Source organism: Neofelis nebulosa, chromosome 15 (assembly GCF_028018385.1).
Source record: "Neofelis nebulosa isolate mNeoNeb1 chromosome 15, mNeoNeb1.pri, whole genome shotgun sequence".
In the NCBI taxonomy this organism is placed as follows: domain Eukaryota; kingdom Metazoa; phylum Chordata; class Mammalia; order Carnivora; family Felidae; genus Neofelis; species Neofelis nebulosa.
This window is the reverse complement of record NC_080796.1, coordinates 9,503,510-9,519,842: the sequence shown is the minus strand read 5'-3', so window position 1 is coordinate 9,519,842 and position 16,333 is coordinate 9,503,510. Positions and strand designations below refer to the sequence as shown.

Genomic DNA, 16,333 nt, shown 5'->3' with positions numbered 1-16,333 from the left:
ATTTTTAGCTAAGTATTGAATTAAAGAAAGCATTCACTTTTGCATCCAAATTTTGATAGCGAGGACATGATGTGTGCATTGGACTATGATTTCACTTGGGTGGTCACCTTGTTTTCAGCAAACTTCATTTTACGATTTGTGGTTATTAAAATTCAAGATAAGTGGGACGATTTTTCACTTAAAAATTCTTCTAAAAAGTCATTTGTGTTGAGTTGTGCAAAAAATGTGTTTTACAGTCACTGCAGAGATGGCCAACTGTAATTAGCTATTTAAATCCATGTTTTACATGGACAGTTTCAAAAGGCTCTTTTTTCCTTCAGACTTTCTGTTTCTGTGTGAACTCACCTTGTTTTGTCTCCGCAGTGTTCTTTCTGATCGGAGCTGTTTACGAGTGACAGCCGGGCCCGCTTCCCTCGACCTGGATGTCAACGTTCAGAGGACTCTGGACAACAACTTGGCCACGGAAGCTTATGAGAGAAGAATTAAGCGCCTTGAGCAGGAAAAACTTGAACTTAGCAGAAAGCTTCAAGGTAAATATGTTTTAAAGATGGTATTTTTTCCCTTTTTTGAATTGGACTCACAGTTTTAGGAACTGGGTATTGTAAGCGTTGTTTTATCTTGAAAAGAAATTTATTTTATGAGGTGGAAAAAATCCAGTGGAAGAAAGTCACACAGAATACAGTATGATACCATTTACATAAACTCATGACATTAACAGTAAACTGCAAAACAGCCCTTGTTCCCCTGCGGGTGCGTATGTGTGCACATAGACACGTCTGGGGACAAGGAGCCCTTCGCATCCTAGCGTACCGCTCGGTGTGCCTACCATATTTCCTTATCCTAAAAAGTTCCGCTTCCTAGCACACTTTCTCTGTGACATCGCTCCTGTCCTCATACTTGGTGATTTTTCTTTCTTTCTTTCTTTCTTTCTTTCTTTCTTTCTTTCTTTCTTTCTTTCTTTCTTTCTTTCTGTCTGTCTTTCTGTCTTTCTGTCTTTCTGTCTATCTGTCTATCTATCTATTTTAAGTTTATATATTTATTTTGAGAAAGAGAGAACGTGAGCAGGGGAGGGATGTAGAGAGAAGGAGAGAGAGAATCCCACGTAGAAGCCCATGCAGGGTTCAAACTCACGAACTGTGAGATCGTGACCTGAGCCAATACCAGGAGTCAGATGCGTAACCGACTGAGCCACCCAGGCGCCCCAAATACTTGGTGACCTTAAAATGCATGTTGGCAGACCTCTTTAATATTCCGACTTCTTGGTCTCTTGATTGTTCACGTCCAATGATCTTGTCCTCCGCCCGATCTCATCCACTCCAGTCTTGAGACTCTGGCAGCTAAAATCTTTATTAATCTCCATTTCAAGCAGACCCTGCATGATCTCCTGTTCACGCCGGTCTGGTGAACCCCCTTTGGTGCCTCCAGTATGCCTTCAGTCCCATCGTTACCAACAAGCCTGTCGCCTTGCCCCGTGGTCAGTCCTAGCCCCCTCATGGGGACCCCCACCTCTGTTGCTCCCTCTTCTACGTGTCCCTCCTTTGCCAGGACCCCAGCTCTGTTTAAATGCATTATGTCTGCTCCTGTGTGGTCGACGGTAACGTACCGGGGACATGTGGTGTGCTGACCGATCCCACTTTGAATTCACGAGCGCTGACGTCAAGTTGACTCTTGGCGAACGCTGACCGGTCCGCGTCTTTGCACCTGTCCGCATTTGACCCACTGGACCACGCCCCCTCCTGAGAGCTCTTTCTTTGGACTTCCGGGACGCTCGAATCTCCTGGTTTTCTGTTGAACCAGTGATTCCCAGTCTCGCTCCCTGATTTCTGCCCGGCGCTCTGACCTCCGAATGCCAGGGTCCTCCCGAGTACCCGGTGAGCCGAGGCGCCCAGAACTGCAGCCTCCGAGGCATCTGGAAGCCCTGTCATTCTGTCTACAGCTCACATCCTGCTGCCAGCGAGTCCGGTGGCTCTGCTGTCACCGAGGATCCCGACTCTGGGCATCGCTCGCTGCACGGCCCCCTCCCTGTTCGCATCACCACCGCTGCCCCCTGCCTTCCGTGACAGCCTTCTCGCTGGTTCCCCTACCTTCCGCGCCCCTCCTCCCCCACCTTCCGCGCCCCTCCTCTCCCACCTTCCAGATCCATTTCCAGCACAACAGCCAAGCAATCCTCTTAGAGCACAGTTTAGACCATTTTACCTCACGGCCTCTTCTCCACCCCGGGGGTTTTCCATCTCACTCACTTTAACAGCCAGGCTCGCTGTCTGTGCCCGGCTTCTTCCTGCCTTTCTGACTTCACCTCCTAGGCTCCCCCACTCCCCCGCCGCCCCATCCTTCTTTCTGCCTCTAGCCACCCTGGGCTCCTTGGCTGTTCTTCCCACAGCTTGGCACATCCCCACCTCAGGGCCTTGGCATTAGCTGTTGCCCTGCCTGACGTTGTCTTCCTTTGGTGTTCATATGGTTCATTCCCTTACCTCCTTCACGTTTCTACCTGAATGTTACCTTTAAATGAGGCCTTTCCTGACTGCACTATTTGAAACCTAGTCTTTTTTTTTTTTTAATTTTTTTTTTTTTTTTAATGTTTGTTTTTGAGAGAGAGAGTGTGTGAGCAGGGGAGGGGCAGAGAGAGAGAGAAGGAGACACAGAATCCGAAGCAGGCTTCAGTCTCTGAGCTGTCAGCACAGAGCCTGACGCGGGGCTCGAACCCAGGAACCGTGAGATCATGACCTGAGGCGAAGTCAGACGCTTAACTGACTGAGCCACCCAGGCGCCCCTGAAAGCTAATCTTGCTTTATCTTCAGCATTCACTATCCCTCTTCCCTGCTTTATTTTCTCCAAAATAAAGGACATAACATACAATTTATTTTACTTAACTCCTTTTGTGAATGAAGGAATATAATCAAAAAGCTTGTAACTCTTAAGAGAGAAAGAATCAAGTTTTTGCAATAATAAAATTTCACTATTATATTTTTAGAGGCCCAGTAGAGAAAAACACTCCCCAGACATCAATAAAACAGACTGCTTTCTATTTTTTCAATAAGTTGCCAAGATCTCTGCATGTGGATTAATTCCTCTTTATCGTGCAAGTTGTCTTGACATTCTAATAAATATATTTGCCGCATATCATTGTGTAAATTTAAGACGTCCAACTTACTAATTTGATACATTTATCTGTTGTAACGAGATTGCTGTTGTAGGACCGTTTAGTGCCTTCTCCCATGTCACATAATTACAGTGCACCTCGGGTGTCTGTATTGACCACTCTGCTCCGTAGATCTTTATGATTTATCTATTACTTGTTGTGAGTTTGTACCGTGAAATGACATCCCCCCACCCCTGCCCCGTCCCCGGTAACCAGTTTTACTCTTTGTTGTTCTATGAGCTTGACTTTTTTGGATCTCACATAGAAGTGATGTTGTACAGCGTGTGTCCTTCTCCATCTGACTGCTTCACTCCGTGCAGTGCGCTCAGGGTCCGTCCATGTTGTCACACACAGCAGGACGTTTCCTTTCTCGTGGCTGAGTAATACTCCGTTGTGTACATATGCCCCCATCGTTTTTAATCCGTTCATCCACCGATGCGCCTTTAGCTTGTTTCCACGTCTTGATTACTTGCAAAAATTTTCTCCCATTCTGTAAGTCACCTTTTCATTATAGTAATTGTTTCTTTTGCTTTACGGAAGCTTCCGTGTTTGGGACAGTCCCATTTGTTAGTTTTTGTGTCTGTTGCGTGTGCTTTTGGTGTCATATGCAGAAAACCATTGCCAGGACCAGTGTCCAGGAACTTCTTCTCTGTTCTCTTCTAGAAGACTTCTAGAAGTCTTATGCTGGCAGGTCTTTATGTTTAAGTCTTCGATCTATTTTGAGTTAATTTTTGTGAGTGGTGCAAGAGGGGCCCACTCTCGTGGTTCTGCACGTTTCCCCAGCACCATTTGTTGAAGAGACTGTCCTTTCCCCATTGGGTGTCCTTGGCTCCCTTGCAGAATTAGTTGACCATGTTTGCCACAATTTGATCGCAGGCTCTGTTTCGTTCTGTTGCTCTGCGTGTCTGCGTTTAGGCCCGTAATGTATTGTTTTTATTATCGTAGCTTTGTAGTGTGGTTTGAAAGTAGGAAACGTGATACCTCTGACTTTGTTCTTTTTGTCAGGATCCCTCTGTCTGTGCAGTGTCTTTAGTGATGCCACAGCAGAGTTTAGGATTATTTCTTCTGTTTCTGTGAAGAATCCCTTTGGTGTTTTGATGGATATTATGTTAAATCTGTACATGGCTTTGGGTAGTGTAAACATTCTAACAGTATTAATACTTGTGATCTATGAACGTGCAATGTCTTTCCAGTTGTTTGTGTCATCTTCTGTTTCTCAGGAAACTCTTACAGTTTCCATTGTACATATCTTGTCCTTCTTGGTTAAAAGCGTTCCTGAGTAGTTTATTGTTTTTGATGCTGTTGTGAATGGGATGGTTTTCTTTACCTCTTTTTCAAATGTCTCATCATTACTGTAAAGGAATACGACAGGTTTATGTGTTGATTTTGCATCCTGCAACTTTGCTGAAATTGTTGATTAGTTCCAACTGTTATCTGGGTTTGCTCTTGGGGATTTTCTATATGTAAAATCATGTCAACAAATAGTAACAGTTTTACTTTTCTCTTTCTGATTTGCATGCCTTTTATTTCTTTGTCTTGCCTGATTGCTCTGGCTAGCACTTCCAGGACTATATTGAATAGGAGTAGAGAGAGTGGACATCCTTGTCCTCTTCCTGACCTTAGAGGAAAAGCTCTCAGTTTTTCTCCATTGAGTATAATGCTAGTTGTCACTTTGTTGTAAATGACCCTATTTTGTTATGTTCCTTCAATATCCAGTCTGTTAAGGTTTTTTAATCACGAAAGGATGTTGCGTTTTGTCAGATGCTTTTTCTGTGTCTGTTGAGATGAGTGTGTGATTTTTATCTTTTATTGAGGTGATCTATGACATTTATTGATTTGCGTATGTTGGACCACCCTTGCATCCCAGAGATAAATCGCACTTTGTCATGATATATAATCCTATGACTGTGTTCTTGACTTTGGCTTGCTAATATTTTGTTGAGAATTTTTACATCTATATTCATCAGAGATATTGGTCTATAGTTTTTTGTGGTCTTCTCTGGTTTTGGTATTAAGGCCTTCTAGAAAGAACTTGGAAATATTCCCTCCTCCTCATTATTTTGAATAGTTTGAGGAAGATTGTTAGTTTTTCTTAAATGTTCGGTAGAATTCACCAGTGAAGCTGTCAGTTCCTAGAGATTCTGTGTTGGGAGGTTTTTTGTTTACTGATTCAATCACATTATTCGTTACTGGTCTGTTCAGACTTTCTCTTTCTTCCTGAGTCAGTCTTGGTAGGTTGTGTGTTTCTAGAAATGTATCCATCTCTTCTGGTTGTGTAATATCCTGGCCTATAATTGTTCATAGTATATGATCCTATATATTTCTGTCGTTTTAGTTGTAATGTCTCTTTCATTTCTTCCTCTTTTTTGGGGGGGGGGGATTTTTTTTCTAATTTTTTTAATGTTTATTTATTTTTGAGAGAGAGAGAGAGAGAGAGCCAGGGAGGGGCAGAGAGACAGAGAAGGAGACACAGAATCTGAGGCAGGCTCCAGGCTCTGAGCTGTCAGCACAGAACCCGATGCGGGGCTCGAACCCACTAACCGTGAGATCATGACCTGAGCTGAAGTCAGACACTTAACCAGCTGAGCCACCCAGGCACCCCAAGATGTTTGTTTATTTTTGAGAGAAAGAGTAAGCAGGGAGGGGCACCTGGATGGCTCAGTCAGTTGGGCATCCGACTTCGGCTCAGGTCATGGTCTCATCTGTGGGTTTGAGCCCCGTGTTGGGCTTTGCGCCCACAGCTCAGAGCTGGAACCTGCTTGGGATTCTGTATCTCCCTTTCTCTGCCCCTCCCCCGCTCATGCCTCCCTCCCTCCCTCCCTCCCTCCCTCTCTCTCTCTCTCTCTCTCTCTCAAGAGTGGATAGACATTTAAAAAGAAAGAGAGCAAGCAGGGAAAGGGCGGGGGGGGGGGGGAGGGGGGACAGAGGGTCCAAAGCAGGCCCTGTGCTTATAGCAGGGAGCCCTTTGTGGGTCTCAAATTCATAAACTGTGAGATCATGACCTGAGCTGAAGTCAGACACTTAACCACCTGAGCCACCCGGGCGCCCCATCTCTTTAATTTTATTTGAGTCTCCTCTTTTTTTCTTAGTGTAGATAAAGGTTTGTCTGTGTAGTTTATTTTTTCAAAGAACCAGCTCTTAGTTTCTCCAATCCTTTCTGCTATTTTTCTGGTCTCTATTTCATTTGTTTCTGCTCTGAACCTTATTTTTGCCTCCCACTTGCTAACTTTGGACTTAATTTGTTCTTCTTTTTTTAGTTCCTTGAAGTGTAAATTAGGTTATTTGAAATCTCTCTATTAATATGGTCATTTTTTGCTATCAGCTTTCAGAGAACAAACTGAGGGTTGCTGGAGGGGAGGTGGGTGGGGGATGGGCTAGATGGGTGGTGGGTGTTACAGAGCACACGTGTTGTGATGAGCACTGGGTGTAGTATGTGAGTGATGAGCCACTGAAATCTTTTCCGGAAACTAATACTGCACAGTACATTCACTGCATAGAATGTCAATAAACTTTTTTAAAGAAAAAAAAAAAAACTTCCTCTTTGGACTGCTTTACTCCATCGATTCCACAAATCTGATATGTTTGTATTTTCGTTTTCAGTTGTCTTGAGAAAATTTTTTATTTCTTTTCTGATTTCTTCTTTGACCCCGTGGTTGTTTAGAATCATTTAATTTTCACATATTTGTAGTTCTTCTCGCCTTCCTCTTGTTGATTTCTAATTTCATACCATTGTGGTCAGAAAAGATGGTATAATTTCTTTTTAAATTTTCTGATATTTGTTTTATGTCCTGTCATGTGATCTGTCCTGGAGCCTGTCCTGCTATCACTTAAGAATGTGTATTCTGCTTCTGTTGGATGGAATGTTCTGTAATGTCTGTTAAGTCCCTTTGTTCTAAAGTAGGGTTCGATTGCAACATTTCCTTGCTGATTTTCTGTCTGGACCATTTATCCATTGTTAATAGTGGGGTATTGAAGTCACCTACTATTATTGTATCGTCTCTTTCTTCCTTAAGATCTGTTAGTACTTGCTTAATGTGTTTCGGTACTTGGGTGTTGGGAGTGTATATATTTACATTTATATCTTCTTTTTAAAAAATCTATTTATTTTGAGAAAGAGAAAGAATGTGAGTGGTGGGGGAGGGGCAGAGAGAGGGAGAGAGAATCCCAAGCAGGCTCCATGGTGTCAGCTCAGAGCCCCATGTGGGGCTCAATCCAACCAAGAGATCATGACCTGAGCCGAAATCAAGAGTTGGACACTTAACCCACTGAGACACCCAGGCGCCCCAGATTTATTATATCTTCTTAACGTATTGACCCCTTTGTTTTTCTACAATGACCTTTGTCTTGTTACCATTTCTGGCTCGAAGTCTCTCTTGTTTGATAGAAGTATGGCTATTCCCACTTTGTTTTGGTTTTTGCTTGCTTGGAGTATTATCTTCCCTCCCTTTGCTTGGAGCCTGTGTGTATCTTCAGAACTGATAGGTCTCCTTTAGGCAGCATATATACTTGGGTCTTGTTTGTTTGTTTCTGAAATCCTTCCCCCTGCTCCATGCCTTCTTGTTGGTGAGTGCGATCCAATTATTTTTAGGGTGATTATTGATTTGAAAGCACTCACTACTGCCATTTTCTCTCTTGCCTTCTGGTTATTTTGTCTCTCCGTTGTTTCCTTTAACTTCTTCTGTCTGCCTTTGCCAGTTGGTGGTTTTCCATGGTGATTGGCTCCTTCCTGTTTTAATCTTTTGTGCCTCTGCTCTAGATTTTTGTCATGTGGTGACCATGAGGTTAACATAAAATGTCTCGTAGATAAAATAGTCCTGTCTCTGATGACAGCAGCTTCATTCACCTATAAAGATTCCATCCTTTTATGCCTTCCCTTTTATACTTTTGGTGTCACAAGTTTTCTCTTCTTATTCTGTGAATTTGTTATCAAATTGTAGTAGCTAGGGGCGCCTGGGTGGCCCAGTCGTTAAGCATCTGACTTCGGCTCAGGCCATGATCTTAGGGTTTGTGAGTCTGAGCCCCACGTCGGGCTCTGTGCTCACAGCTCAGAGCCTGGAGCCTGCTTCGGATTCTGTGTCCCCCCTCTCTCTCTCTGCCTCTCCCCCACTCACATTTTGTCTCTCTCTCTCTCTCTCTCTCAAAAATACATAAACTTTAAAAAGTAAAATTGTAGTAGCTATAGTTACTTTAAATGCTCCTTTCCTTTAACATTTATGCTATCCTTAAGTATGTGACACACTATTCTGAAATAGGGTTACAGTTTTCTAGTTCTGAATGTCTGTCATCTGAATCAGAATTTTGTGTGCTTTCATTTTCCGTTTTTTTTTTTTTAATTTTTTTACGTTTATTTATTTTTGAGAGATAGAGCATAAGCAGGGGAGGGGCAGAGAGAGAGGGAGACACAGAATCCGAAGCAGGCTCCAGGCTCTGAGCTGTCCGCACAGAGCCCAAGATGGGGCGCGAACTCACAAACTGTGAAATCATGACCTGAGCCGAAGTTGGACGCTCAACAGCCTGAGCCACCCAGGCACCCCTTGTTTCAGTTTTAAGAGCTCCTTTCAACATTTCTTGAAGGCAGGTCTGTGGTGGTGAGTTACCATAGCTATTGTTTTCTTGGAAAGCCTTTATCTCTCCTTCATATCAGAAGGATAACTTTGCTGGATAGAATATTCTTGGCTGGGGGCGCCTGGGTGGCGCAGTCGGTTAAGCGTCCGACTTCAGCCAGGTCACGATCTCGCGGTCCGTGAGTTCGAGCCCCGCGTCGGGCTCTGGGCTGATGGCTCGGAGCCTGGAGCCTGTTTCCGATTCTGTGTCTCCCTCTCTCTCTCTGCCCCTCCCCCGTTCATGCTCTGTCTCTCTCTGTCCCAAAAATAAATAAAAAAAAAAAAAAAAAAAAAAAGAATATTCTTGGCTGGTGGTTTTTATCTGTCAATACTTTGAATATGTCATCCCACTCTCTTCTGCTCTGTGGTTTCTGCCGAGAAATCTGTTGGTAGCCTAATGGGTGTAAATCACATCCCTTTTCCCCCTGGGTGCTTTAAAAAATTTTTTACCATTGATGGGGCTCCTGGGTGACTCAGTTGGTTAAATGTCTGACTCTTGATTTTGGCTCATGATCTCATGGTTCATGAGATTGGGTTGTGCACTGACAATACAGAGCATGCTTGGGATTCTCTGTCTCCTTTCTCTGCCCCTTCCCTGCTCGCATGCATGTTCATTCTCTCTCTCTCTCTCTCTCTTTCTCTGTCTCAAAAGAAACTTTAAAAAAATTCTTAACCATTGACTCTTGACAGTTTCATTATAAGGTGTGTTAGTGAAGATCTTTTTTCATTGAGATAATAATGTGTCCTATTCAGCTGCATGGACTTTTATGACCAGTTCTTCCAGTTTGGGGAAGTTCTCAGCTATTTTTTCTTTAAATAAACCACCTCCCTGTGGTATCCTCATTTTCCTTAGGTTCGCTTGTCTGATAGAGTATGGTAACTCTTGTGGAGTTTCTTCACTTTTTAAAAATCTCAGATCTCTCTTCTCTTCCACCTGAATCATTTCTAGATTCCCCCCCCCTCCAAATCATGTATTCTCTTTGATCTGCTTCTTGATCTGCTCTGTTTTCAGTGCTTTTTAAAAAAAAATTTTTTAACATTTATTTTTAGAAAGAGAGCGAGAGAGTGAGCATGAGCAGAGAGGAGGGGCAGAGGGAGAGAGAGGGAGAATCCAGGCAGGCTCCACGCTTAGTGCGGAGCTCGACACGGGGTTCAGTTCCACGACCCATGAGATGGTGACCTGAGCTGAAACCAAGAATCTGTGCTCAACCCACTGAGCCCCCCAGGTGCCCCCAGTGCTTGGTCACGCATTTTTCAGCCTCATATATTGAGTCCTTCAGCTTCAGAATTTTTGTTTGTGTTTTTCTCATAATTTCAGCCTCTTTTGTAAAGTACTCCTTCTGTTCGCTAATTTTATTCATGAGTTTACTGAGTTGCCTTTCTGAGTTTTCTCATAGTTCATTGAATTTCTTCCTAACCGCCATTTTGAGTTTTTTTATCTGTGAGAACACAGTGCTTCATGTCTTTGAATTTAGTTGCTGGAAAACAGTCCTTTCTTTTTGTGAAACCGTATCACTGTGGTTTTCTCATAGTGCGTCATGAAATGTACCTCTGTGGTCACAGTTGAAGTAGCAGACACCTTTCTTACTTAGGGAAGGTTTTCTCTCCTTGGATTCTAAGGGTTCAACAGGTTGTCATTCAGGAGCCTTTCTTTTGTTTTCCAGAAGGTGGTGCTGTAGCACAAGTTTTCGGTTTCTCCTAGAGCTCCCTCTAACCGGGAATTGAGCTAGGACAAGGCTGGCTTGCAGATTTCATTGGCTCAGCCTACCTCCGGGTTCAAGTATCACAAAGGGAGATCTAGAAAGAGCCAGGCTGGGGCTCTCTTCCTCACTCGGTAAAGTGTGGGCGATTCACTCTGCCCTTCAGCCTCCTACCCCGTGCCCTTTTCCTGTTTGGCAAATGTGTTGATGGGGAGACTGGCCACGTATTTGAGACAGACTCTTCTCCTGAGGCAAGACTCTTGTTTCTCAAATACTCTAGTGCCAGAGGAGATTTTAGTCTGCATTTTAGAAGCTCCTGACTTCCCACGCAGTCTCCGGATACAACAAAGACACCACGATGAAAATAGCAGCACATATTTAGGGATCTGGAGGTTTCCGAGTTGTTTCAGCAGCCCCACCCATTCTCCACAAGCTCTGGTGTGTTTTTCCTCCAGCATAATAGCGCTCCGTTTAGGGCAAGCTGGGGCCTAAGCCTGGCCACAGAACTGGGTGAAGTTCAGAAATCGGAGCCAGCTGCCAGAGTCTTCTCGCCTCAGAATGGCTGTTCCCTCCCTGTTTCATTGTCCTGCGTCCTCTCTGCTCTCTCAGATACTTGATTCTGTAAAAATAAGAGTTTTGCAAGTTACATTCTTGGACTTTTTGCAGCAGGAGTGATGGAGCAATGACCTGGTGCTTCCTTCTCCTTCCTGTTCTGAATGAGAAGATTGCTGTATAGGAGGCTTTGGGGATGTTTTAAATGATCTCACATGTTCTTAGGCAGTATCGTTCTGTGTGGGTGGTATCATTTCACAAAGCAAACCCAGTGAAAATAAGACATCATGGTCTTTTGTATCAACGCGCGTTTCATGCAGTGGCACAGTTTACGTGTAAGCTACTCCATCCATTTACCAGCTGTTTATTGAACACTGATGTCCCGGGAACTGTTCTGCACACGACTGGGGTGGGGGTGACGGTGAACAGAAAAAGAGGACAGTACTGGCCCTCGCAGCGCGTACCTTCTACTTTGAGGACACAGACGCAACATCAAATACAAAGCAGGGCCCATCACCTGCGAACAAGGAAGGTGGAGACCGTGAGATTTTTGTCAAGATGAAGACACTGCGTGAGATGGTCAGTTCACAGAAGACCGCGTGCTCTGGGGAAATGGTTTAGGACCGCCAGTCGTCGCCAGATGGTCGGTGTTAGCAGACGTGAGTGTCAGGTGACTGCGTTTCCTTCAGCCACTTTGTCAGCCTCCGTGACGGAAGCATGGAGTGGGAAGAGTCCCATTCGGCCGACACGGGCACCTTCCAGGCTGTGTCACCGAGGAACGGAGGGCAGACAGGCCGAAGGTGGGTGTGCAGAGCAGTTCCTGTAGCGATGGACCACGGGATCTAACCTGGGCAAATAAGGAAGAAAAGAGAAAAAAAACGAATAATGTCAGGACAGTGGATTCGATCTCTCGGTGGGAACGACGAATCAGTGAGGTGTCCCTCGAGTAAGTGCACTGTGGAGATAAGAGAGAGAGAGGCGTAGCTGCAGTCAAGGTCTTGGAGGCCGTGCGGTTACCGAGTCTCGGCCGGGCTTCCGGGAGCACTTCTCCGTGGGCCAGCCACCAGCAGAGGAGCAGTCCCGCTCTGTGACATGGGAGCCTGCTTCACGTTCTGTACGATGCTGAGCTTTCTTGGTCCCGTGCCTGTGTGAACACCACCGCCCCTGCCACCTGCACACATACACATTTCTAGGTTCACGTGAGGCAGGAGCCGTGGGTCCGGGCTGTGACCCGCGGATCTGGCGGTGTAGCCAGAAAAAAGTCTCCCGGGAATCGCTTCTAGGTAAAAAGCCCCAACAGTGTCTGCCTTGGGGGGTTTGTGTGCCAGAAAGCCAGAGTGTTGGGTGGATTGTCTATTTTGATGTGAGAGTTACTAGGAGTAATGAAAAGGGTCGTAATGGTAAGAAGCGCAGTGAACAATGTGCGAAATTGTTATTCAAAGAGAGAATAAGAATGGCTAACAGACAGGTAATGGGCGTTTTAGCAGACCGGAAGTGGAGTCTAGGAAGAAAAGTAGCTGTTACTAGTACCCCAGGGCTATTTTTAGATCTCCCTTCTCCTACTCCCAACTTCGGTGTCTTCTTAAACAAATAAGGGATGTTTCTTTAAAAATAAGAAATACCAAATATACCAATATTTACCATGTTTTGAACCCAAAAATAAACATATAAGATGTACTTATTGGATGCAGAAGATCACGGTCGGATGCGCAATACGTATATCTTACACCTTTAGTTCAAGTTAACAAATATTTATTGGCCACCGTGCATACAAAGATGATGATACTATTTTCTGTACAGATGGTGAAAATTAATTAGAAAACCCCCCTCCTTTGACGGCCGCAATGTTTTGGAGCTTGTGTGTGTGTGTAAAATATAAGTAATATATATAAGTAATAATATGCCATAGAAATAATATAAGTTGCATAAAACAGTATAAAATAACGTAACTGGTATAAAGCAATCAGTCATGATTTGTACTGACAGACGATTACGGTGAAGGTGGAGACTTACTATGGCCAACCCTCCATAAAATAGTGCTGCAACCGTTGTAGCACAGGGTGGTTTTGTTTCTGACATAAAATTCTTTTAAAGTTTGCGTTTTTTCCAGATCTTCTGCTAGTATCTGGAAAAACACTTCAGTAGAGTTAACATTTCTTTGATACTTTGCATCTTCTGAGTAGAACCGCAAGATAAAGTAATCTGTTTTAGCTAAATTGATGAGCCAGAGTCATACATAAAATCTGGAGGCTGGCATTTCTGTACATTGTATACACTCGACCCTTGAAACGGTGCAGCTTTGAACTGCGTGGTCCTGTGCACTTACTTCCTTTTTGATAAATACGGTATCATACTGTAAATGTGTTTTCTCTTCCTCATGATTTTCTCAGTAACATTTTTGTTTCTCTGGCTTACGTTATCGTAAGAATACAGTGTATAATGCACATAGATTACAAAATCTGTGTTAATCGGCAGTTTATGTTATTGGTTAGGCTTCTGATCACCAGGAGGCTATTAGTAGTTAAGTTTTCGGGGAGTCAAAGCTCATATACAGATTTTCGGGGTGCCTGGGTGGCTCAGTCAGTTAAGCGTCGGACTTTGGCTCTGGTCACACGATCTCACAGTCCGTGGGTTCGAACCCCGCGTCAGGCTCTGTGCTGGCAGCTCAGAGCCTGGAGCCTGCTTTGGATTCTGTGTCTCCCTCTCTCTCTTTGCCCCTCCCCTGCTCATGTTCTCTCTCTCTCTCTCTCTCTCTCTCAAAAATAAATAAACATTTAAAAAATTTCAAAAAAAAAGTCATACACAGATTCTCAACTGCATGGGGGAGGATCAGTGCCCCAAACCCCCTGCATTTTTCAAGGTCAACTGGTGTTAACATCTCTAAACCTCCCTTCACACACCAGACTGTTTTTAATGCATCATCTGACCCAGGAAGTTTTTGGGTTACCACATGATGACCCTTCTTGCCAGAATGAAAGGGACCTGAATGGGTTGACTTGCTGGTAAAGTGCACCTGCTGTGTTTGGTAGAAGGCCAGTCCTTTCCTACGTCTGTTATACTTTTAAAGACACATGTGTTGGAGTTTTGGGATTTAATTGTGATGTGTTTGCATGCTTTTTGAGTAGATGTTTTGATCAGTAGAATTATATATGGATTTCTCTAGAAAGAAATATATTGGGGCGCCTGGGTGGCTCAGTTGGTTAAGCATCTGACTCTTCATTTCAGCTCAGGTCGTGATCTCACGGTTCATGAGTTCGAGCCCCGTGTTGAGCTCTGTGCTGACAGTGCAGAGCCTCCTTGGGATTCTGTCTCCCTCTCTCTCTGCCCCTCCCCTGCTCGCTTGGTCTCAGCATAAATAAATTAACATTAAAAAAAAGAAATATATTGCTGTTAGTTAAAAAATTTTTTTAATATGGCCATATTTCTCATTTTATCCTTTATTCTTTTTTTTTTTTAAAGAGTCAACACAGACTGTTCAAGCGCTGCAGTATTCAACTGCTGACGGTCCACTCACGGCAAGCAAAGATTTAGAGATCAAAACCTTGAAAGAAGAAATTGAAAAACTAAGGAAACAAGTAAGAGGTAAATTTCTGTGATTCACTATTCATTCAGATTAGTAGGTTTAAAAAAAAAGGCTGTTTACACACACAATATATACTGAGTGCCTGTCTCATGTTATGTAACGTGAGCTCTGCACCAGTAAGGGGAGAGCAAGTCAGAATGGTTTCTGGTTTCAAGGAACTCACATTTTGGTATGGGAAAAAATAGTTTCTGCAGTGCATGAGAAACACGAGCATAGGTCCCTGGGGAGGATCAGGAGGGGCGCCTCACCAAGGTTCACGCGAAAAAGATGGTGCTTTGAGAAGATGTGTTAGTTTGGGAGGTTTAGCTGGAACTTGTCTGGCTTAGCATACACACGAACAGGGGAGGGAGTGTCAGGAGTCAGGAAGAAGGACAGTGTAGTGTAGACAAGGAAACTGCATGTATGCGGACAGCAAGACGTGAACTTTTATTTTCTCTGTGACGGTTCCTTTCGGCACATTGACGAGATTTAAGTAAATTAATTCAGACAAGTGTCGATATGTCCGTTCCGTCCATTCGTGCGTTGAGTCCGTTCGTTCAGCAAATACTGATTGAGCACCTGCTGGGGAGCAGGTATGGTCTGAGGCTCTTGGAATGCAGTTCTAAGCATGATGACAATGACAGAACCCTGTTCTTGCGGGACTGGAAGGCACCCAACAGACATGAGACAGTAACTGTGTAACTCTGTAAATGACACACTATGTTAGAAGGTGGTGAGTACTTAGAGCAGGATACGGAGAAGGGGCCAGAAGTCCAGGATGGGGGGTTGTGTCATCTGATGCAGGCTGGCCTGGGGGTAAGCCTCGCCGAGAAGGCGACAGGTGAGCAACAACTTGAGGCAGGTAAGGGGCTAGTGTGCGGTTAAATGGGAAGCACACGTTCCACGCAGAAGGACCAGCCGGTGCAAAGGCCCCGAAGTCAGAATGCGCCTCAGGAGTTCGGACGGCGTGGCTGGAGCAGGATGAGCTAGCGGGGAGGATGATGGAGACGGGGTGGAGAACAGAGGGTCGGGTAGGGCTTGTGCCCTCATCAGTACAGTCTCACTGTTACAAGGTTTTTGGGTTTTTTTTTTCTGTCAGTGCAATGGGAGCCTTTTGCAGGGTTTAGAGGCATGGCACCTGGTCTCAGCATAAGGAGAGAGAGAAGGTACTGGCTTAGCCAGGATAGTCAGGCCTCTCCAGAAAGGCCGTTTTAAGACCAAAGTAAGTGAAGGAGAAGAAGAATCTGAGACAGGATCTTTTATGAAAATGACTATTTAAAAAAATTTTTTAATGTTTATTTGAAGGGGGAGGAGAGAGAGTGAGCGAGCACATGAGTGGGGGAAGGGCAGAGAGAGAGGGAGACACAGAGCCTGATGCAGGGCTCGAACCCACGAACCGTGAGATCATGATCTGAGCTGAAGTCAGATGCTTAACCGCCTGAGCCCCCCAGGCGCCCCTAAAAGGACTGTTTAAATGCCGTGTTAATACTTTGCTTATATTAAACACACATGGAGCTCTTAAATTTGACCATAATTTATGCTGTTCTATATTTTTAAGTGGCTCTCTTCCTAAGAGATATCTCTTTATCAAATTTCTGTAGCTTTATTTTCTACAGTTAAGGTGTTTGGAAATATGATATGCAGAATCATTTGCTTTGATTTGCTATCAACAATAAAGCATCAAGAGCACTGAATGTGTTAGTTATTTGACACTGAAAAAACAGTGACCAGCTGGGATGGTTAGGGATTTATCTTCAGAGAGGTAATATGGATTGAG

The 16,333-nt window shown here is 44.2% G+C and overlaps 1 protein-coding gene across 16 annotated transcripts in view; it reads left to right on the top strand.

The window, feature by feature from the left end:
• CDC42BPA (CDC42 binding protein kinase alpha) overlaps nt 1-16,333 on the top strand; it is a 316,161-nt gene that overhangs the window by 166,745 nt on the left and 133,083 nt on the right. For all 16 annotated transcript variants that reach the window (XM_058700194.1, XM_058700191.1, XM_058700193.1 and 13 more), the window contains 2 exons: nt 364-530; nt 14,454-14,576. In XM_058700194.1, coding sequence (XP_058556177.1) covers nt 364-530; nt 14,454-14,576 — 290 coding nt within the window. The remainder of the gene's footprint in view (nt 1-363; nt 531-14,453; nt 14,577-16,333) is intronic.